Here is a 23,961-nt window from a genome sequence, read left to right as displayed (position 1 = left end):
TATGTTTAAGCTTCTCTCATTCAAAAAGCAGGAAGCTATATGAAAAGTGTTGTTTAGCACTCAGACTGAAAGCCAAGTTTTACATGTGTTGTTGCATGCAAGAATTAAAACAAATCTTCATGTCATCGGTGTTTATAACAGTACTGGGTATAGGCTAGAGGTTTTTTCTTGTTTTTGTTATATAAGTAAGAAAAGACAGTGTCATACCAAGTGGTAGTGTGTTGTTAAGCTATGTTCAGAAGCTTCTCTGTAGTAGAACGTCAGTATTACAAGTGTGCTGGACTCAAACAAAAACCATTACAATGCAGTCTTTGTCCAGCTGATACAAAGTCTTTTTAGAAGGTACTAGAATCGTCATGTAGACCTTGGTTTCTCATTACAAGTTTTCTGAAGGGCTTTTAGAAGTGAACAGCATTATGGTTTGCAGCAAAGCTTATTGATAGAAAAACGAAGTTCCAGAGTAGTGACTTGATTTCCTAGGTGCCAAAATTCTTGTTGGTTTTGATGTTGAAAAAAGTGACTGTTCTTTGTTGTTTGGAGATGGGGTTCTTTTTGTGGTTATTTTTGGGGGAGGGGAGAATGTTTGGGTTTTTGTTTTTAAAATTTTGAGGTGGTAGTGGCTTGGATTACCCTTTCATGCTCTTTTTGATAACTTGAAATAAATATTGCCCTGTATATGTAGAGGTACTATGAATTTACTCAGCTATTGATTTACTGATTTGTGATGTATTGAAGGAAAAAGGTGGAAAAAAACTGGCATACACCACAGAGAATGCAGTTGCAGCATCCTTGGTGTCTGGTGGCCGGGTTGTTGTCTTCTCTGTTTCCCTATCCATACCAGACATTATTGTGGCAGAAACAACACATGATTAGTACTGACTGAAATGAGTAAAAAGACACAGATATATAACTGAGCTAGGTTGTAATCTCTCTAAAATAGTCCTGGCTTGCTTTCTAGACTTGTTTCTCTTCCCACAAGAGATTCTCAAACCCCAGAAAGCATCCTGGAAGACTTTAATACTGTATTTTAAAATAAATCACTATTAACAAAACAGATGTTGGGGGGAAAAAGCCCCAATGCTTTATCAGCAGTGCAAATGATGACATAAAATTAGTGGGGTAAATTAAACATAATTCATCTTAGACTGTAAATCAGTTGTCACAAATGCTTACTGTGAGTCTTGTATTAGTATTGAACTTTGTACTCAAAGGTAGTTATGTGAAAAATGGTAGATAGCTTTTAAAGTTCTGCTTCTTGAGGTCGTTGAACATGCTGTGTATTTTCTGAGAATTAACCTTCAAAGTGACTACTGAAAAAAAATCTAAAGAGAGCCAGGAGTGCTGATTTTTTATCGTAATTGTTTTAATCTGTTGCAGGTAGTTTTGATTGAAGTAGTTTTGTACATTTAGACTCCTCTATATGGTTAAAAACAGGTGCAACTTTGTACTGGAACAGTCAAAATAATGAGCCAGAACCTTTTTTAATCAAAATGTATTTGCACCTTTGCCGATCTACTTACATTCTAACACTTCATTCCATGTGAAATTGAAACAGTCGCTGAAATGCTTCACTGCACATCTTTAAAGAACTGTTTCAGGATAAGTAGACTTCTTTTTCTCTTTGCTATTCATCTTCATAGCTGATGTTTCTTCTTCAGAGATTATTCCTCTTTCAAAATAGCTTTTTATCCTGTATGGCTGTAAAAGTAAAAGCATAGAGAGATTAAGAGGAAACCCGAAACAGTTTAGCTTAATTTTGGTCCAAAACTACAACTGCAACAGTATTTTTTAACAGTGCTTCACTAAGGCCACATTCTCATTGTGTCCTGACAGTATATTTCTATTCCTCCATGTGGATGCATGGTGGTATTTTGTTTGGATTTTGCATGTATTACATGTAGATGTGCACAGTGTTTTAACCCCAGCCAGCAACTAGGACCATGCAGCCTCTCACTCACCCCCCCCCTTCTCCCACGGAAAGGTAGGGAAAACAGGGACAAAAGGAGAGGAAAAGAAAAAAAAACTGGTGAGTTGAGATAAAAACAATTTAATAGGACAATAGCAGCAAAGGCAAATAATAATAATAATAAAACAAAAAAATACACAAGACATAAGTCACTCCCACCTGCATGGTGAATTGATTGCCTAGCCTGTCCAGAGCAGTCATCATGGATTACACCTCCACCCCTGTCCAACTCCCATTTATGTACCGAGCATGACGTCTATGGTACAGAATATTCCACTGGCCATTTTATTGGCTGAAAAAAGTCCTTGACTAGTATAGACATCACTTAGCAACAACTAAAGCAATGTGCATTATTGACATTCCTATCATACCAAATCTGAAACACAGCAACCACTAGAAAGAAAATCTCAGCTGAAACCAGGACAATGTGCATTTCTAAGTTTGTAATTTTTGAGTTGTTACTATAATATCCTTATAAATGCTTCTATGCATTTTTACCCTAAACCACTTGACAGGTAATTCAAGTCACTATTATTCATGCCTCTTTGACAATTAGTTTTGGATCTCCTGTGGTTATAATAGGCAAGTTTTGAATAGTTGAGTTTTAAGTCTTTTTCTGTTGTTTAGTCCTGAAGAAGAATCTTCATCCTCTTCCAGCGATGAAGATGAAGATGATAGGAAACAAAGTGACGAGTTACTAGGAAAGGTTGTGTGTGTGGACTGCTTCAGTGTGGATAAAAAGAAAGCTCTGTGGTTTCCAGCCTTGGTAAGAGTCTCATCTTTATTTTAATTTTGTACAGTTTCATTCATTTTCTAGGCACCAAAGAAAGGTGGGATTTTTTTCATTTTTGATGGATTAATCTATATTTTTATTGTAACTTAATATGTTTATTCAAATTGGACTGTATGATAATAGTCAAATGAAATATTATATATGTAAATATGTTTGTTTATAGTAAGTGATTGCTAATATGGCTTTAGTTTTTCCAGACATCCAGGGCTTGTTGACCTAATTCCACGTCACTGGTGTGTTTAGTACCTTTGAACTAAAATTTCAGGGGCTTTTTTCCTAAGCTATTGTATGTCATTTTTCTGAACTACCAAGTTTTATCAAGGAAGAAAATACAAGAAAGTGCAAAGAGAGGGGAAGCTTAGTCATTACATAGACAGTATTTTTCTAAGTTCAATATAAACACATTTGATAATAAGATCAAATGTCTTTTCTTTGTTGCTATGGTAGTTAGTAGAGACTTGTCAATAAATTTCCTTTAAAATAACATTGTAGTCTTTCAGTACAAATATTTTCTAGCTTCCTTTATTCTGGTTTAAAAACACTTTTTTACAAATCGGCTTCTAACAAATATTACTGTTAGTCTAAGGATTGTATACAGACTGACTGATATGTTTGGAAATTAACGTATTTCCATATGTGGTACCTCTAGTACCATGCTTTTTAATTTTTATTTTATTATTAGTGGTAAATATTTGAATAGTTTCTCCCTGGCAATGAAAGCTTAAAATGTTTGTCTAATTTCAGGAAGACTCATGCTCTGCTTTTGAAAAGATGCCATACAGTAACATTTACTTTTCTTAGTGTGCACAGTAGCTCTCAGTTGCAACTTTCTACTTGTCACCTCATGTGTCTTGTAATGCAGTCCAGAGGCTCTCCAGCAGGACGTCTTTTGGAAAGAAAGTAGTAGAGAATGAGTCATTGATGTATTTTTTCAAGAAGGGTGAGGGCAGAATATAGAGCAAGGAGGTACCATGTTAATGACAGATGGCTTTAAGAGAGGCTTTCAGTAATACACAAGAAAATCGAGCTGTGTCTTTATTGAAAGCTGTCATCAAGATTGATGCTGTATCGCCTGCCTCACAGTTGCACTCTGAGGAGCGGTCAGTTAGACTGGTTTGAGCTATTTGATGTCACACTGTTGGGTTAGCCCTTCTGGTCATGCCCATGACAGAGAGCAGTTTCCATGGCAGCCTCTCTGGTAGGTATTGGGCTTGCGTGTGACTAATGTAGAGTTGCTCGGGGTAGCTGTGGGTCAGACCTTGAAGATTAACTGAATTGTTGCTTATGCTCTCAAGGTGTAATAAAGATACACACTGTTACTTCTTTGGCTTTACTTTGGAGATTGGAATAGCTTGTTCTCATCGAAAGCTTCCTGCAATGAATGAGAAGCAGTATGGGGATATAGTTTGAGGGTGGAGCTCGTTAACTCTGAACTAGCTTATCCTAGATTAACTGTTATTTTAGTAATCAGGTTTATAGCTCTGCAAATAAACATCATACTGCATTTAACCTGAAAGGTTGTGCCAAAGAATAGATTTATGCCCCAAATAACTTGCCTTTCTTTTTTTAATTCCTTCCCCTGTAGCTATGCCTCTCCATTCTTTTACCTTGTAAGCAGGTTACACCTGCTATATCGACAAAGTAATTTTATCTTATTATTGATAAATTTTGCTTTAACTTTATATTATGCTAATTGTAATTATGAATAATGAAATGAAAATTCAGGTTTAATAAGCTGAAGAATTCATATCCCAGAATTACTTTGTTATTATTTATATTGTGTACAGATACACTTTGTAGAGGCACAGAGGACATTGTGTAAGTATATTATGTGAAAATAAGTTCAGGGATTAGTCTACACCTTTGTAGCAAATAGCAGTTAAGATTAGTAGTGGAAACTGATTACTTCAGATATCAGTCCTGTAACCAGATAGTCTGTCACTTACAAATGTAAAACTGTCTAAATTTGGTAAAAAATTATTCTGAGGACTCAGTGATTGACTATGTTGTTTTAATCCTGCAGGCACGGGATGTGGTGGTTTATTTTTGTTTGTTTTGTTGGGCTTTTTGGGGGGGTGGGTTGTTTGAGAGCAATGGCTAATTGTAATTGTAAAAAGGCCTGGCTGTTGCTCCTTATGTCAGAGAGTGTGATTTAGTAAACCTTATAGCATTGCTTAGTTTTAATGTGTACTTAAAGGCTTTTGGAAGGTGCAGTGAGGAAATCTGCTTGTGGCGTTTTCAGAAAATTGAGTTTACATAGGATCATCTCTCTCATCCTTCTGTGACTCCGGTGGAGTTTGTTTTGCAAGGAAATTGAAAAAACTTGATTCAGGCAAAATTGAGGTGATGTTGCTTGGTCTAAAGGCACTAGATGAGGTTGTGGTAAGCTGTTTTCCAGCCTCTGAATGGATTTCTGGCTACTAAAATCTTGATGCTTCTAGAAAACCAATAGCTAAAGCCAGAGGGGCCTTTCTCCATCTTTAGAGAGCTAGGAGATTGCACCTGTCTAAATAGGGGATGATAATCGCTGTCTTTTACATTGATATTTAAACACTGTTGCAAACTGTATCTCAAACTGCATTTCAATTAGTAAGTTGTAGTTTTGAAAAGTAATTTCTTTGGAGACTATAGAATGCATTGAATTCAGAGACTTAAGTTTTATTTTTCTTGAGAAGCATATTTAGCCTGTGCTGTGTGATACACAACTCTGGTTCCAAATCTGTTGGAGCTTTTGACTTTACCTTCTGAAATACTATATGGCTGGTGACCTGTGTAAGGGGCATAAAACCCTTTTGTCATGCAGTATCTTTTTGGTTTTGGTGAAAAAATTAGGACTGAAAGCAGTTGGTATAAGAGAGAAGAGGTATTTACCAGGGCTAAATTAGGGCAGCAGTCATTTGCTGATCCTTGGCGTTTCATAGCAGCCAGAATTTTCTTGACTTTCAGGGAACTACACATGCTTTGAGAGAAGAGAGATGAGTGATGCAGAGGGTTGTTTTTCTGTTCTATAACTCTGGAAATCTAATATGTACTTTTTTTATTACATTCCTGAAGTTTTTTAACTAGTGACTTGTATACTGGTATAACAAAACTTAAGTAGCTTTTAAAATGGCAACAAATAATACGTTGTCTCAGTGCTAAACTTGATTAGTCTACTTCTTGAATTAAAGAACCTATCATAATATTGGTACTTGAGGCACTCTTCTTTCCTAGGTAGGTAACTTATGCAATTTTATAATGGAGGATTAATTTCATAAATCCTGTATGCATTTCTTTTTGAAACTGTGCGTGATTGCATCCTTGCAATTTCTGGAAGTTTTTCAGAAGAGGTTTCTAACTCAGGTAGCAGCACTTCATGGAAGGTGTGTGCTTGTAGGGTGAGGAGTAGAATAAGCTGTAGTGGCATGACAGGTACTTAACTTTTGTAAGAATGCTGTTCTTGCTTATGTCTCTGGCAGCAGCTGTCAGTTCCCTCCAGGAAGTGAGCATGAACTCATACATGCACTAATTTCAGCAGGTCATCACTCCTGTGTTTTGAGGCATCTCATTTTGCTCTCATCTCAGAGTTCTTAAAGAGAAATGAACCCAAAAGGGTTTTGAGAAGCATTGGTATATACTGTTACTCTCTTGGGGTTGGTGGGGTTTTTTTTGTTTGTTTGTTTGTGGGTTGTTTTTGTTGTTGTTGTTGTTGTTTTTGTTTTTTGTTTTTTTTCTCTCTAAACTTTGCATTTGTAATATCTTTGCAGGTGGTTTGTCCAGATTGTAGTGATGATATTGCAGTGAAAAAAGACAATATTCTCGTTCGCTCTTTCAAGGATGGCAAATTGTGAGTAGGAATTTAGAGATTGATACTTGAATAAAATCTATACCAGTCAAGTGAAATGTAGTGTGAAATGTGCTGGGTAAAGTATTAATAACATCAGTAAGCTCAGTAAGTTTCTGCCAAGACTTTTGTCATGTTTAGAAAACTGTTAACAGCCTACATTGTGATGAAATTAGTCTTGAACTTTGTCATTATTAATAATGGGATACATAAATCTATCTGTCTTAGTTTTAATTTCATTGTTACAATGGTGGCAAACAAAGCGATATTGCGTGACTTCAGGAATGGCCTGAGACTCTTTTCCTGCTCCGTTTGGAATAGAGAGATGTGGCCGTAAGCTTACCCAGCTACAGAAAGGGGTGGGCAGACACACATACACAGAAATTCTTTTTTTGAGGTAATAAGGCATATGTTTATCTCAGTCTAGAATACAACTGCCTATTATCATGTTCTTTGAAAAGAGCTGTGGTACTACTCAAAGTAGGAAAGAAAATAGAGAAACCTACAAAACCAGGCTGTATGGTATTTGTAGTAGAATAAGGAACTTTGTGTTCTTAAACTCATGTTGGTCAGGGATGGGGGTTGATGGATGACAATAGAATTCTTTTTTCTAGATTTTTGTTTTTATTTAAAAAGTTGCAGCTATTTATTGTGCTTGGTTCAGTTTAACAGAATGCTTTTGCAGAAAGGATATTGCAATATTTAACAGTTTCTTTGTGGCTTTATTACTTACTGAGTCTAGGCTATTGCCTACCATTTGATAGCTATTCGGGCATCAGTGTATGTCACTGGAGAAAGACACATAAGCATGTGTGCACACAAGCACATGCCCCGCAACCCCTAAGCTGTAGTTCAGATTTCCTTCCTTGGATTTAGCCACAGTAGAAGTGAAAAAGTGATTTGTTCTTTCAATTTGGAAGTCTTTCATTTCATACTGACAGTTTATGCTAATACTCATTTATGTTTTAAGCAAGGCAGGGTTTCATTGTTTGTGAGTGAATAGTTACTTGCTAAATCAACATGAGGTTTTTGTTAAGTAATATCATTTGGGAGAATCCAGAAACTACCTGTCAGTGCAAGCAGAATGCTTTCTTTAGTATGCAGTAAATTCATATGGATGTTCTGACCAAATTAATGTAGAAGTTTTGTTTATAATCCACTGACTAATACCGTACCAGACTAACGCTATAGAATTGTCAAGATATAATTCAAATGCTTCTTCTGTATGTTTACTGTGTGCTATAGTCTTAGTGACAGCTCTGTATTATACTGTTAATTTGGCTTTAAAATATTTTTAAATATTCTTTTATTTTTTTAACACTTTCTAAATTATCTAGCGTTTCTGTGCCAAGAAAAGATGTTCGGGAGATTAGTGAAACTTCACCAAAGCCTGATGCTTTGTTAAAACAAGGTAAAAATAACTGTCTATGAGAAATCTACTTTGTTATATAAATTGGACCAAATTTATGGTAGATTGGTTCATGTCTTAAAAATGCTAAAATACAGGATCTTTTCCTATAGCATAATATATTGAAGGAGAACACTTCTGAAAACCTAGAGGAACTTTTTTTTTATTAAAAAAACAAACACCAAACAACCCCAACAAACAAAAAAAACCCACAACCAAACAACCACTGTACTGCACTTGTTTTAAAGGTAGAGTGCCAAACAAAGGATATAATCATACAGTGCACACTGGCTTTAGAGGTTATTTCATATTCAGCCTTTTGCATTAGATCTCCATAGAGTTACTCTCACCATAGTACCCCTAATAAGGAAGTTGCCTTTATGCACTCTCAAGAAACTGGAATTGTGGATTAATTTGAAAGTTTAAGTTTGTGCAATCAAACTCTTAGAATTAGATTGTGCTTCTTTCTTCCCCCTTCTCTTCCCTGTTTAATATGTCTGAAAACCACAGCGTAAACATATTGGAATAGGGGTTCTCTCAATTAAGCTGTCGTATATGCCCTAATACAGAAGATCCTTATTTGTGTCTATAGACACTAACATGGTAATAATCCTAATAATAGCTCTGAATAATTTGATGTGCAGAGAATACTAGGCCAGACAAATAAGGATGGACAACACAGGGTTGTTATTGAGGTTCTTTGAATTTGGGGGTGGAATTGTTAATTAGCAGTCTTTCCTTCTTTTCCATTTAAACATTTGGTCAAAGTGATACTTTCTGCTGTGCTAACAAATTCTGGTCCTTTTACAGCTTTTGACCAAGCCCTTGAATTCCGTAAAACCAGAACTGTTCCTAGTAACTGGAAAACAGAATTGAAAGAAGACAGCTCCAGCAGTGAAGCTGAAGAAGAAGAAGAGGATGAAAAAGAAAAAGAGGATAACAGCAGTGAGGAAGAGGCAAGTGAAGTTAATAAAGGCTATAGATATACAGCTGATTAAAAATTAGCAAGATTTAAGTAGGTCTTTTTAACATTTGGGAACACGTAACATGTTAACATGGGCAGTGTTACTGCCTTTCAGCTTTCAAAAATCTTTATGCAACAAAGATCATGTGGAAAATACCAACTTGAAAATCTAACAAATATCTTTGAGTCACTAAGCAAAAAGCATGTAGTCAAAAGACTGAGTTATTAGGGACTAATGAAAAATAGAAATTAGAACTCAAAGGAAGATCCTGTTCTAGAATCTTTCCCATGCTGATCTTAATGCAGTGGCAGAAGGTGTTGGAGCAACTACTAGGGACTAAGCAGGATGAAAAAGACTAGTAGATATTGGTGTCTGCTGTCACATGCATATTGTTTTTTCTAAAAGAAAAAGGGTTCCCTTCACTTGTTTATATTTCTAAATGGAACTTACCTGATAGCTGTTAGAGGTCTGGCTGTCTTCTGGGAAGAGCTATGTAGCTAAAAAAGTATTTAGGTGTTTCTGATAAAGGACATATTTTTGATAACTTTAAAACAAAGATCTCTTTCTATTTTCTTTGAAAACATCAGCAATTATGTCTTGCAACTGTATGTAAATCTAGACTGGACTTTTCTTTGCAAGTGCCGTTTCAGTATTGGAAGGCAAAGGGTGGGGTTTTTTTCACTTATGTAGAACTTCAGGTTTCTTAGGCTGATATTAATTCCTGGGCTATAATGTCAGTCCTGGCCCAGATGGGTTTCCAGTTTGTGGTTCACTCTCCCTTCAAATAAACAGTTGTTTGCCCTTCTATAATAATGCAGTGTGTTGTAGTGTGCAGAAGGGTGTAGTTTCTCTCCGTAGTTTGTCTTGCATCTGTTTTATTGTATATTATGACCGTGTTTGGTTTATTTTCCCCTTTGTGGCCATGGAGTGAGTTCTCTGTGTGCTAAAATCATGCTACTGTAAATCTCTGCTCACATAAACGGCGATAGACTTTTCTCCTGGCTATAGAGTTGTTACCCTGTGACTTACCACGCATTCCAGGCCACAGGGAATTTTGCTACCTTTTACACAAGCTCCATCTGAGGAGGCAGCTCTAAGCTGCGTTCTTTACATATTTGAAAAATAAACCCAACTAGGCTGGCATTGCCCTGCTGTTGTCTCCTCCTCCCTTGTGTCTCTGTCACCTTGTCCTCCTTCCCCTTCTGCCTTACCCTTTCTTTCCCCCAAATAGTTATGCTAGGCCTACAGCTGTAGGGTCCTCTTGTAAAGCAGATATTGCTAGTAGTTTGCACTGTTCTTTTGCTGCTTCTAGCTGTAGACAATGGAGTTTACTGTTTTTGGAATGGTGAAAAGAGAGATTTTGAAACTTCTAGATAATTGCCAAGAAATCTGAGTTGTAGCGCTCTCTTGTCTTGATCTACTGAAGAATTGCTTCACTACAAGCTATCTCTCTGGCTACCCTGATGTAAAGAAGCAAAAGAGCTTTCAATCAAGGCATTAGCCAATGCACTCCCTTTCCACTTTTCTTCTCTCTTTTGTCCTGGAAGTGTGGAGTCCTACCTCATGCTTGGTTTTCTAATTACCTGTTCTTTACTCCCAGCCTCCTGTCCAGAAAAAAAATTAAGACAAAGGGGAAAGAAGAAAATTAGTGGAAAGAACTTTATTTCACAGCTGGCTGTGAGGCTGGAAGAGAGGGTTTTGAATCTCTTACTTCTGTGTACCTTCTGATAGTACTCAAAATCTGTATCTGCCCATTATCACTTTTTCTCTCATTAAGTTTTGAGAGCTATTCTCTAATTTGTTATGCAACTGCCAGTAATACAGTAGTCTTAAATTCCTATCAATAGTGGAATTGTAAAGGAGAAACTGAACTGGTTAGGGTCTTAAATTGTTGTTGCAGTCTTTCTCTCAGTACGTCCTCCCTGGAGATTGTGTGGCTCTGGCATACTAGAAGGTGGTATTCCATCTTTTATTCATGCACTTCTTTATTTTAAGATTTGTTGGGAGACTGCAAATGCGTGAAGCAAAAACTTTGTCCCCTCTCCATGCTCATGAGTTCATTCTGCCCCTTCTTCAAGCTCACAGGAGACTATTCAGCTCTGATCGAAAAGTTATAAAGCCCAGTTTGCAAGGAACTATGGTCATCTTAGTATTTTGAGGAGCAAGAAGTACTTTCTTAGTACAATTCCTGAACTTCCAGAGCAGGTTCATGGGCATAATGAATGTAGATAGGTTTGTACCTATGCAGGCTGACACACAATCTTTATATAGTGGTCATCCCCTCGATGCTTTTAGGTGAAAAAGTCTTGAAGTGAAAAAGTCTGAACAGACTGATTCACAGTCTTTAGCTGCAATGTTTGTAAATATTTGACCTTGTACCCTTTGTACACCTTCTCTTTAGCTCCTCTTAGTTGCCTGTGATGTTGTATGAGCTAGTCTTTCCATGTGCTAGACATGAAGATCTCATCTCAGGCAAATGTTTTGGGATTTACTGTGACATCTCCTATGATAATTTCTTCTCCAGTATCCACTGTTTCAGTCACCTGCTGAATTATGAGGTTTCTAAAACAGAGGCAATGTTTTTTTTTTTCTTTCTTCTTGTTTTCTCTCTTCAGTGGTCAATGGCATGTGTGCCTTCTCTCCACCGACCTTTGAGCAGTTTTTGCAGCCTCCTCTCTTTTTTTTTTAATTATGTTGTGCCTGTAACCTCCTGGCTATCAAGCAGCATCTCTTCTCAAACAGGACCTGTGGGCCTGCTCTTGGGACTTTGTTATCCATCTGCAGATTGTTCTAGTGCTTTCCAGGCCATGAAAAATTATCACTGGTGGCCCTCAGGCCATCCATGTGGTCCTGGTACCCATGAACCAGAACAAAAGCAAACGAAAACAAAATTCTAACATAAGTCACTGCAGGCTTCATATATAGATGCTCCAGTCCTGTATATATATTCACACACACTCCTATAGATATATAGTTGCTCCTATATATGTCTCTATATAGGTAAGAGGTGCACACAAACCCTCTTTACTTCTCTTCTAAGAAGAGGTGTTGCCTTTTGTTTTCCTTTTTTTTCCCCCTTTTCTTTTTCTTTCCCCAAATGAGAGAGATGGGAAAATTGCCTTCCTTTCCTAAATCTGACAGTAGAGTTGACAAAGACCCTCTCTTCTAGTGCTGGGCTGTAATTCTGTGGGAATTTTGTATGTTGCGAAAAGCATGTTGCTGCTTTTCTGGATTTCATATCATACATATAAGTCATTTTCTTTTACCTTTGTGACATGAACAGATACATTAGAGACAGCAGAGTGACCTGCTAGCACTGTGGTTGTCTAACTTAGAAATAAGCAAAGATGACAGAGTATGATATGCCTTCTTCAATACACTTGCAATTCTGGCACCGCTGTGGAGTATTATATTTGAGATGTAGGAGTACTCTTCAGGCATTGGATCTTATAGTGGGAAAGAAGTGACAGTGTTTTATTGAGCATCTTCATCACCTTTACTTTAGTTCCCTTAGTATTTAAAAAGCGTATGTTCCTTCTTAAAAGCTTTGCTGGGTTTCATGAAGGTTTAGTTCAGTGATGGCTCCCCCACCCCCAAATGCTCTGTGGGACCATTTTCTTATGGCAAGTGTCCTCTTGTTGGTGAGGAACATGAGAAATCCAAGTAGGTGCTCATGATCTCTTTGCCATGATCCAGCATATGCTGGTAAAAGTCCTTTCCAAGTACCTGTCACGTGAGATTAAAACAATCAAAAATAAACTCCAAAACTGTATCGATTCCTCTCAAGTCATTTGTTCTCTATGGTCATATTCAAGTTTTACGATTCCAAGCTGAATCCTTTCCTTGCCAGCAGTGTTTCCTTTGCCTGTGAACTGTGAATGTTCTTAACCAGGCGTTTGTCTGTACTATATGCAGAGCTGCAGCTCATCCCTATCGGTGAAGAATTGCTAATACGCCTGATTTCTGATTCCCCTGCCCTGTGAGGGTGTATCTAGTTCAGTGGTTGCAGTTCTGTACCCAGTCTGTCCTTGCTGATTGAAGTCGCCTGCTCTGAGCTCTGCTGGTATCCTGGGTATCAGAGAGATGCTCATCGCGTAATGCCCTCGCAGAGACTTTCCTCTTGCGTTGCCTTTGCAAGACTGTATAATATTTTCATTGCATTTCTGTTGATAATTATACCTAAATGACAACTGTTTCAGTGTATTGTATATACTGGTTCTTCATTTTTTTGCCTGTTTGCTCTGGTATGTCCTCCAAGTGCATTTAAGGGAGAAGAGGAAGTATAGAATAAGGAAAAAAGCCTACTCACTGCTAATAGTTATAGCCTTCCTTGACCTAATTTTCAGCTGTCTATCTCTTTAGTAAACAGTTTCAGCAGATGTGGGGGCTGCTTTTTTTTTTGTTGCGTTGTTTTTTTTTTTTTTTCTTCTGTTGTGTTTAATAATGGTATTCTGTTTCTATGGTTTCTCAACAATTTTATGTCTTGCTGTAACTTTAAAGACAATATGTTTTGTCCCCTTGCTTCAGGGTAGGTGAAGCTTTAACGTTTATTACAAGGAGACTGTTGAAGAATGGAAAAGATAAACACGGAATAAAAATACACTAAAGAAAAATAATTTATTTTAGATTTACTGATTAACTTTTATTAGTTAATTTTGGAAACATTACAGGTAGTATTAAAAAAGTATGCAGAGAATTAATCAACTTATATTTGGCGTATTGTTTTGAAGTAGCTTAGTCATCAGAATTTCTAAGAATTCTGATTGTATTAATATCTTATTGCTACTGCTTGTGGCAAGTCACATTTCCTGAAGAAATGAATGAGGTGTTACAAAATAAGCCATAGTGCTTTGTTTTGAAACTCCACTGTTTATTAATCTAAGTAGATCTAATACAAAAGTTTATTTGTGCAACGTGCATCCAAAATATCCATTGTTATTTCAGTTCTGGGATTGCTCCTGCTCACCACGCGTTCAGCCGGTACCCCATGGCAGTGTACATGCAGTGCCATTGGCTGTGGTTTGCCACTATTGTGGATTAGAACTCCTAAGAAAGTGCAAGCACCATTTTCTCTTTTCACTTCATCCCTGAAAGCGACATAGTGTATCCAGGTGTCAAGGAGTAATTTAACTGCAGTAGGAATAGACCTGAGATTTCTGCTACAATCTCTGGATAATTAGTAGTGGTGTCTTCTAGACTTTCTGCATAAATGGATAAAATTGAGAATGCATCTTGATTTATGGTATCACGATACTTCAGTGATCAATCAAAAATCCAATTTCAGTGTGTTTTTACAGTTACTGTTATACGAATTTTGAAATACTGTTTGTAGTTTATAAAACTTACTTCCATGTGGCATAGCACTGAGAGCATGCGTCTCTTGGTATAGTATCTGGTTGCTGACTACAGTAAGCCAAACTTGAACATTTGAACTTAACTGCTGTATGTTTCTTAATGAAGGACTGTAACTCAAAATGTTAATAATTTTCTTGTGTGCATTACTTTAAACAGGAGGAGATAGAGCCATTTCCTGAGGAACGAGAGAACTTTCTTCAGCAGTTATACAAGTTCATGGAAGACAGAGGTAAGCGTTTTAATCTTTGACTTGTAGAAGCTGAAGATAGGTGTATTGCTTAGCATTACTTTAAAGAATTGAGTCTGTAAACTAGCAGTGCTTTGCTGTTCAGTTTTGGAAACAGTGACACTGTATTTGTTACTCCTGACTTCTCCAATATTTAGAAGACGGCTGTTACTTGACTCTTCTTCTAAAATACAGTCACTCCTGCTTTCAGAAATAAATGAAAAATACCTCATATATCCTAGTATATCTTCTACTGTGTACTTATAGTGTATATAATCAAACATATAATCAAACATTAATCAAACATTAATTTAATGTCCTCAGCCACATGTATACGCTCAGTAACTTTGAGATACTTTAATAAATTAAAAAGTAACCACCCTTCTACTTCTTAGGATCATGAAAAAAAGCATGTACTTTGTGCTAATTTTCTTTTGTGAATCCTGATCAGTTAAATGCACGAGCACTGTCAGTAAGGTAGATTGAAATGTTTTTAAAAGTAAACGTGATTTATTATATTAAATCTTTCCTGCAGTGTATAAATACCTGATAAAAGTGCAATGTCTGTGGAGGCAGGGGTAAATGTCTCTGTATTTAAATTAGTATTAAAACTAGTTAAATGAGTATCTTTTGATTATTATGAAGATGAGTTGAGGAGCTATTTACAAGCAATGACGATGTGGTAGCTACTGCTAGTACAATAGCATAGGAAGTTTCAGCTCTTTGAAGTATTGTGAGATTTGTTCCTGGAGAGGTGCTGCTTCTTATTGTAGAGAAAGGACTACCCTGATATTTTTAGATTTCTGTTTCAGCAGGTAAAATAAAAATATGTATAATATAGGTAGCAAGAAAAGCTGGATCATTTGTGCATGTTCAGTAATATATGGAAGAATGTGTAAGTATGAATTAAATTCTGTTCCTGAACTAAAAGGAAAATAGGTTATTAAGACTTTTGAGTTTGTTTAGTTTCATGAAGAGAAAGTACCAGATGCATGAAGTGGTCAGAGGGAGGGGTTTACAATACTGTATTTAATAGCGTTGTAGTGCGTATGGTGTGGATTTCGTGTTATTCTGAAAAAAATACTTCAAAACACTGTAATAACTGTCTTTGTTCACAGGGACTCCTATTAACAAACGACCTGTATTAGGATATAGAAATTTGAATCTCTTCAAATTATTCAGACTTGTACACAAGCTTGGAGGATTTGATAATGTGAGTATTAGTATGATGAATATTCCAGAGCTATAAAATCTGAGGATGCTGTTTATTCTTACTTAAGTAGTGATAAAGAAGAATCTTACACAGGAGCTTTAGACATATGAAAATTGAATACTACAGCTATGTAAGACACAGTAGCTCTGAAAAACATGCTTTAACAGGAACTAGAAACCAATTATATTCTAAATAAATTACACATCTACTTGGCATGTTTCATTATTGCTGCATAAAATCAGCCAGCATGTGTGTATTTGTGGTATTTCAAGAACTGTTTGTCTGTTAAAGTTGTTACCTCAGAAAGTGAAAAAAGTCACTACTCAGTAAAATCTCACAGACAAGTACTCTAAGGTTTAAGGTCTGATGTGAGGCCCTTATCTATTCTGGGCAGTATATAGAAGAACGTGCTGGCTGGCATTGGTGGGATTGGTCTTGGACCAGTAGTTGAAACATATGGAATTCATGGCCAAGCAGATTCTGTTACTGCTTTGGACTGCTTCCCATAAATGTAGCCTGTTGGTTGAGGAGGTATGTTTGTGCAGTGACACCTTTCTCATATACAAGAGAGGATCTTGTACTTGGATGTTGCAGTACATCTGCTTTTCCTTCACAGATGGTTAGAAATCAGCATATCACGCTGTCGCAAAACTTTGACACCAAAGGGCATGTTACGGACATAATGAAAGACTGGTAGCCACTGTACCTGGGGCAGTACTGCCAGGGCTTTGTATTCTGAATGTTTTGAATGAATTTTTTCTTTCCAGTTTATTAAAGTTCTAGCTCTGATAGTTAAGAATTACTTTAAATATAAAATAAAAATTATGTACTGATTTTTCTGATCTTTGTATTTTCTTTCCTTTGTTTTATTACCACCTGGAGAGGAAAACCTGCTGTGTCTTACTAAAAGGCAGAAATGCTAAATTGCTTTACATAGTTACATTAGACTACAGTTTGCATTACAGTGAAATATTGTGTGTGTAATAGTTATTTTATAGATCAAAGGAAATTACTTAGAAGTTGTAAACTTTGTCGACTTATTTTGTGTCAGTGAGTTAATTCAAAAAGCATGATGTCGTTTTCTTTACCAGATTGAAAGTGGAGCAGTGTGGAAGCAAGTTTATCAAGATCTTGGGATCCCTGTATTGAATTCAGCTGCAGGATATAATGTTAAATGTGCATACAAAAAGTAAGTAATAAAGCTATGAAGTTTGTGCAAAAATGTCACTAGAACGAGCTGAAGTGATCATGTGGTAGTGGTAATATGCATAAAGTCCATAACTTTTTAGTTATAACACAGTTTTTTACGTCTTAAACATAATGTTTGTGTTTAGCTTCTGCTAGGTAGCTTGTTCTTTCTTGAAACAAACTTGCTTATCGCAAGCAATTTTTTTCTTTTAGATATCTCTATGGTTTTGAAGAGTATTGTACATCAGCTAACATTGAATTTCAAATGGCATTGCCAGAGAAAGTGACAAGCAAGCCCTGTAAAGACTGTGAAAAAGAAAAAGAATTGAAGATGCGTGAAGAACCAGAGCAGGATGTAAAAGAAATAAAAGTGGATAAGGAGGAGCGCAAGCAGGAGGAAGTAGCAATAGTACAACAAGAAGAAAAAAAGTTAGCCGAGAATGATAATGAAAGTAAAGAAAATGATAAGCCCTCTGTTCTGGTAAAATATTTTAATGTTCATGTTACATCCTGTTTATAAAGTCAAGTGGTGTGTTGATAACCATGAGTTCACGTCAAGATAGAAATCTCCATAGAGGATTTAAAATGAGACAAAAACGTGCTGTAAATGTAACTCAGAACAACACATTTGAGCTGTATCTGTCCCCAGGTGCCTGTTTTAGGGGGCCATGATGTCAAAATGTCTGACTTGTTAGGAAGCAGCTGCAACATTCTACTTGTTCGGGGGCCTCCTAGGTCAAATGGAGACTAACTATGTTGCAGCTTTATCCTGTTCTGGGTAATGCACGCTCACAGCTAATGACAGTGCTGATACTTTTATTTTGTGCTTAGCCATGCTTTGAAGCCCTCATCAATCTTGCTTTTACTTCTCCACTCCAGTGAAACCAGTGAAGCTCTACCGAGACCTGGGCCGTATGATGTACACAGTGATCTAATGTAGTTCAGAGACAAAGGTTTATAGCTTTGCAAAATCCAGTGTTGACTCAGTTGTTCTAGCAAAGGAACTGCAGGGCACTGAGCTGAAGTGCTGTGCTGTGCCACCGAGCCGTTTGCTCTGGAAGTAGTGTAGCTCCTTGAGTCAGTGTGCAACACAACTGTCGTGCTTCTGCCTGTAAGTGGCAGCTAGCCCCTCTCTGTCTGCTGGTACTAACTCCAGGGTGAATACCAGGTGGGCCAGTACTGATATTTCTTAATCCTAAGTGAAAACATACCCTGTGAAGTGTTGATCTTAGAGATTTCTTTGCGGTTCAGGTCTAAGAGCGGCATGCCTATAGCATTGTCACAAAACTAGCTAGGACACTGGCTGCAACTTCAAAGTCTGTTATGTTTAGCTTGAGATTTTCAGAAGAAATAAACAGTGGAGGTGCTGCAATTTTAGAACAAGCCCTAGACTAGATTTTTCTTGCTTATGTAACTTCAGTATGTTTTGTCTGCCTCTTCTTAAATCCTTTGTATTTTTATTTGACCTTGTAAGTTAACTAAAGGTTTTATTATTCTAGGGAAACAAAAAAAATTTGCCAGATTCTGTGTATACTCAGCCTGATCAAGAAAAGGACTTAAATGTAATCAAAACTGAAGATGAAACCAAATTAGAAGATAAAGAGGAGGAGAAGATTAAAGAAATGGAAAATCCTACCGTAAATGCAGATGCTGAAGAAAAAGAAAAACCAGGGTAAGCTACACTGTTTATAATCAGCTAAGGTACCTGATAAGCGTTCATTAAATTTTATTCTTGTAATTTGAACTTCAAATCAGACGTCTCTGTTGTGAACAAGACTAGCATCTTCCAGACACTTATGTATTCCTAACTTCGTCATGGATAGGGCTGTTGAAGTTCATGGATCTAATTTACAGGGGAGAAAAAAAAAAGGCTTCTTAATTTTTTACAGAGTCCAGGCCTAAATATTTATAAGCTCAGTGAGAAAAGAACATATAAAGCATAGGTGACTTTGATTTAAGACAAAAATATTGCAGCCATTGCCAGTAGTATTTGTGTACTTAATTTTGGTACAACTACATCACAAACTTGCAGTTTCCACCTTTTGCTGTTGGACAGTGGTGTGTTGTGGGTAACATGGGAAAAGATGGAAGTACCTTGCATTGCTCAGTAACAGTTTTGCCATTAAGTAGGCATGATCCTGGCAGGAGTCTCTTGTGCAGTCCTTCAGACAGGAGTTTTGGAAGTAGGAAATTGAAGCAATAGGGGTGCTTAGGGCCATGAATCAATGGATGTGTGCAGATGATCTCTCATTTCCTTTATGGAATGGGCAAGTTTTCCTGTTTCAGTGCAGAAAAACCCCGCAAGTGCTTTTTGTCAGCCATGCAGAAAAATACGAAGTTTAGAACAGAATATAGTCCTGACTAATCCCCAGTGTGTTAACAATTTATATTCTTGCAATTAGGACCTTCATACAGTACGATTTCAAGTGATAAGAACTCAAAAACGGCTCTTACAGGTCAGCTTGAAGGTCTTTTTTAATACAGTATCTTGTCTTCAACAAAAAACAGTAACAGATGCTTAAGGGAGAAGCTATTACAAGAGGGAAAGCAGCTAATGACACCTCCTTATACTTTCACAGCAATCTGTGTATCAGGGATAGGAGTTTTTTTAAACTTAATACCAGCTGTTGCCTGTCCGCTAATTCCCTTGTTCATTCCAGCAATCTTTGCTGTTTAGTAGATCAGCTGTCTTAATCTTCTGTCTAAGTATCATTAACTCTTAGTGCTTTTTCTGGCTCATTAAGAGTTGCGACAGAATGACGTGGTTCAGTATATTAGTTTCTGATTCATGGGGAATAGTTTTTCATTATTTTATTAAGGGGTTTGATTTCCATGTAACAGATTCTGGGAGGATCCTTCTGTAAAATGTTTTTGTCTTGCTAAATGCTTTCAGTGAGATTACATGGGTGTTTTCTGTAACTTAGAAATGCGGAATACGAAAAATCAAATTTACCTGAACTCACTTAGAAGAGCCTTTTCTCTATGGATGTGATTTCATTTGTGTCCTGTGTGCATTTTTTCTTTTTTAAAAGATTAATTGCTGGAATTTATTAAATTTCCCACTTTTAAGGTGAACTAGTTGTGTTGTATTGTAACAGGTTTGCTAGATTTTCAGAATTATTAAGGACTGATTTTACAATGCTGCTTTCAATATATATAACTAAATGAACTTTGCACTGCTTAGAGAGTAGCAGTTCATTAAAGTTCCCTAAATTGTATATTTGTATATGCATATGTTTGTGACATTATTTTGTGTTTGTTTATATACTTGGAAAGTAAAGTGGCTTAATACTTACCATGCTGCTATAGTAAATGGTACATAAAATAATAAGCTGCATTTGCTTTTCAGTAATCCATTATTGTGGGTTTGTTTTGTTTGGTTTGGTTTGGTTTTTTTTTTTTTTTCCCCCAAATCCTGATTCATGTCCGTTTGGGTTGTGACATTAAAATGTTATGAGTTTTCTTACTTCTTATTTATGAAAACAACAAAAAATGTAGAAAATACCATTTACTCTTAATTTTACCCGATTAATCTGATTATAATTGAGTGAGTTCTTTTCTCTGCTTCACTCATCCAGTAAAAGCTCTTCTATCTGGTATTTCACTTTTGATACAAAAAAAGATTGTAACAGTTGCTTAAAATAGAAAGCGTAGCTCTAAATATAGATATAGGTGTTGATGTGGTCATTGCTGGGGATGTGTTTCAAGTAATAAATTAAGAAAAATGAAAAATGTGTAGCAGTTAATAGTCTGTAAGCATTTACAAGTAGTAGTAGTACTGTAGTAGTGCTGCTAGTGTGATTACTTTTCTGTTCTTCCCTCAGAGATTGAGATGAAGTAGAAAATGCACTTGTGTCAGCTTTAAAGAGTTTTTTAAAATGTCATCCTAAATGCTAAATAAAGTTTTCAGTGTTTATACCATAAAGGCATAAAGGGTTTTGTGAGCCTGGTATGCTGGTGGGGATGTTGTACTAGGTGATGTACTCCCCCTATCCTCAGCTTTATGGGTTGGAAGTGGTAAAGGTTATGCAGAAGGGGAAATGGTGTGGTTTGAGTACTTTGTTGAACTGAAACACAAAATGAAAAATGCATTTTTGGAGGTGGAAAACTAATCTCACACACACAAAATACCCAAAACATAGTCAAAATGGATCACTACGGACTGAATTTTTGTCAGTGTATTTAAAATATATTCCTGTAACTTTTTTTAAGCTATGGACTATCTGTCTTTCACAGTTCTAACCAAATAGCCAAAGAAATGAAATCTAATATTATGCAAGGCAAACTTGTAGAGTTTGCCGTTTGAATTTATGTCTGTAGGACTTTGGGCATCTTCGTGTAGCTTATTTGTGTATAGACACAAGGAATCAAGAAGACAGAAAAACTTCTGGGGTTTTTCTTGCTGAATTTCTGCTGGGTGGATTGGATCTAGCTCTCAGCTTCCAGATCTCAGGAAATACTACTGGAAGACAGGGTTGTTTATTTTCCACAGGTCTTGTTTCTCTGTGTGATCCCATGTGTCTCAATCCTTTGAGATTGGTACCACTTGAATCCTATGGTCCCTTCTGCACAGACTTTAACAATATGATGAAGAGGAATATATGATGCCCCTTATTCTATACATGCTTTTCTTGTTTTTCCTGTGGGTAGTGGAAGATGCATGTGCTAGATACAGTTTTGTGCAACTTCTAATCATAAAACCAGTTTAAAAAGGCCAGTGGTTTGTTACTTCTCATTGGTCTGTCCCAGAGAGATCTTTACAAAAATGGCTTTGTAAACCTGTGCTTTTCCCTAGTGTACAAAAGAGTATTCATTCTTAGTCAATGAATAAACAAGACAGTTTTAAATCCTCCTTATTTTAAAGTTCCTGCTAACTTCACGTTGTGGAAGTAATGGTGTTCAAACGTAGCATTGCATAGTTGGTGCAAGTTTCCTTTGTAGCATCTAACATTAGCAGTTGTAACTATTCAAAGACTTGAGTCAAAGCCAACAAATTGAGAAGGAGGGGTTTTTCGACAGAATGAACAACATAGAGAGTTGAACATGTTCCCAAGAGACTGAGGCCAGGAGCATAGTGCAATTTTTAAAAGGTGTGGGGTTTTTAATATAAGGCAATAAAATAAAAAGTAAGTCTTCAAAAATTTCATAGTCTATACAGTTTGTGCACTGAAGTGTAAGTTAATTGATAGTTAACCAATATTAGTAATTTTTTTTCCCCAGATGATTAATTCAATGCCAAGGGTTTTTTGGTGATTTTTTGTTTGTTTGTTTGGGGTTTTTTTAACACTGCGCTAAAGCACCTGGGACAAGACACAGTCAAGAACTTTTTATACTGAACTGAAAGATTTAAGTGCTCAGAATCCAGTTAATAATTTTTGCTTTCAAACAGAAATGTGCATCAGACTTGTGTATTAGTAGTACTTGGATTTTTGAGGTGACCAGGCAGAATTCTTGGAAGTAATCCCAGTTACAGTACAGAAAGATTGCAAGAGGCTTTATTCTTGTGTTTTCCTTTTCTTGTCTGAGGTGCTGCCTTACCCCTAACACCAGGAGGGGCTGCCATCTCTGGATCTTTACCTTGCCCTTTCTCACCAGGCTGTCATTTTCAATACTCGCAAATAGTTCTTACTTGGTCTTGTGAAACTTCTTGGATTCTTTATTTTTTATTTCTTCTTGAAAACTGTCTGCTTTTTTATTTGTCCAAAGAATGCATGAACAAATGTTCTTAAAGAATACTGTAGAAACCTAAACATTTCTGCTTGTTTCATACTGCCAGTTTAGGTCTTCATGGTATGGTTTTCTGGGAATTGGTGCTGTCATATTTTGAGAGTGTCAGAAGGAGAAAACGCTAAACGTCCTTGGCTAATAATCTTGAATGGAGTTAAACCATTCATTCACACGAAAGGGAAAAAATTTAATTTTAGGGCTGTTATATACATCATTCTGTATAGTGATAGCGTTTCACCTCCTATAATCAGTAGGAGGTAGGTAGGAGTAATAAAAGCAGGACTAATAAAAGACTAATAAAAGTTGAGAACTGGGTTAAGGTGGGTATTGTTTCACATCAAGGGTTTTACTAGGTTTTATTACTCTTGTAGGGTATGGTGACCAACTGCTGTGCCTCTGTAGGTGATAGCTTCTGTTTGTACAAGAGTTAAATTTTCTGGAAGCACTTGATGGGGATTTTCTGAAAGGAATTTACAAGGGGATTATGTAATAGACAGAAGCTCCATTTCACATATGGGAGATAACAGATTGTTAGAGGCAATGTTTTCTGCAGTTCCTTATCTGTTAAAATGACATATCAAAGCTTTATGGTGGTGAATCTAAAATGGTAGCAGGAAGGTTAAAATGTTTTGGCGTGAAGGAGATTTGATACACAAGGCATATCTTCTGGCTTCTGGATTAGTGTTGAGAACTATATATTGAGATAGCTTTCTCCAGCCTGATTTAGCTTTATGTGGAATTGATTAGCTTGGGAGAAGGGAGAGAAGCGTGTCGTGTTCATTGCACAGTTGGTGTGAACATCTGCTCTGAATCTTAGACTGCTGGTGTATATGCAAAAAAATACATTTTTAAGAAGTTTACTTAGCTAGTTTCATTTACAGGAACGTATGTCTATGCTCTTATTTGTGATGTGTGTTCTGTTTATGTATTCCAGCTGCTTTTGTATTGGGAAGGAAGTTTTTGTATAGTCCTGTTTTCAGAATCAGAGTCTAATCGATTTATTTTTTTCTTAATACAGAATACACACTGATACATACATATATGTAAGGGTTGCTTTTCATATAGCAATAAGCTCCTAATCACACAATAATAAAGTGTAGAGTGGCAATGTAAATGTACCAGGCCTGTGTGTGCATCACATTGAATGGAAGGGAGGTGTCTTTGATGTGGAAAAAGTGGTTCTGTCATCGCATTTTACATAGCTTATGGTCGCTACGGAGGTTATTAACCCTAGTAGCTGTCACTGAGACTTATGTGCATGGATGAGCCCTTAAACATTCATCCAATACTAGATGTT

General features: G+C 36.6%; 1 protein-coding gene across 1 annotated transcript in view; it reads left to right on the top strand.

Annotated features, from left to right (window-relative positions):
• ARID4B (AT-rich interaction domain 4B) overlaps positions 1 to 23,961 on the top strand; it is an 89,559-nt gene that overhangs the window by 38,930 nt on the left and 26,668 nt on the right. Inside the window, exons 8-16 of the mRNA XM_074164523.1 lie at positions 2,594 to 2,732; positions 6,506 to 6,585; positions 7,920 to 7,993; positions 8,801 to 8,946; positions 14,467 to 14,539; positions 15,655 to 15,749; positions 16,841 to 16,938; positions 17,151 to 17,418; positions 18,437 to 18,609. Of these exons, the coding sequence (XP_074020624.1) occupies positions 2,594 to 2,732; positions 6,506 to 6,585; positions 7,920 to 7,993; positions 8,801 to 8,946; positions 14,467 to 14,539; positions 15,655 to 15,749; positions 16,841 to 16,938; positions 17,151 to 17,418; positions 18,437 to 18,609 (1,146 nt within the window). The remainder of the gene's footprint in view (positions 1 to 2,593; positions 2,733 to 6,505; positions 6,586 to 7,919; positions 7,994 to 8,800; positions 8,947 to 14,466; positions 14,540 to 15,654; positions 15,750 to 16,840; positions 16,939 to 17,150; positions 17,419 to 18,436; positions 18,610 to 23,961) is intronic.

Source organism: Numenius arquata, chromosome 2 (genome assembly GCF_964106895.1).
Source record: "Numenius arquata chromosome 2, bNumArq3.hap1.1, whole genome shotgun sequence".
NCBI classification, from domain to species: domain Eukaryota; kingdom Metazoa; phylum Chordata; class Aves; order Charadriiformes; family Scolopacidae; genus Numenius; species Numenius arquata.
This window is presented reverse-complemented; position numbering and strand designations above follow the sequence as displayed.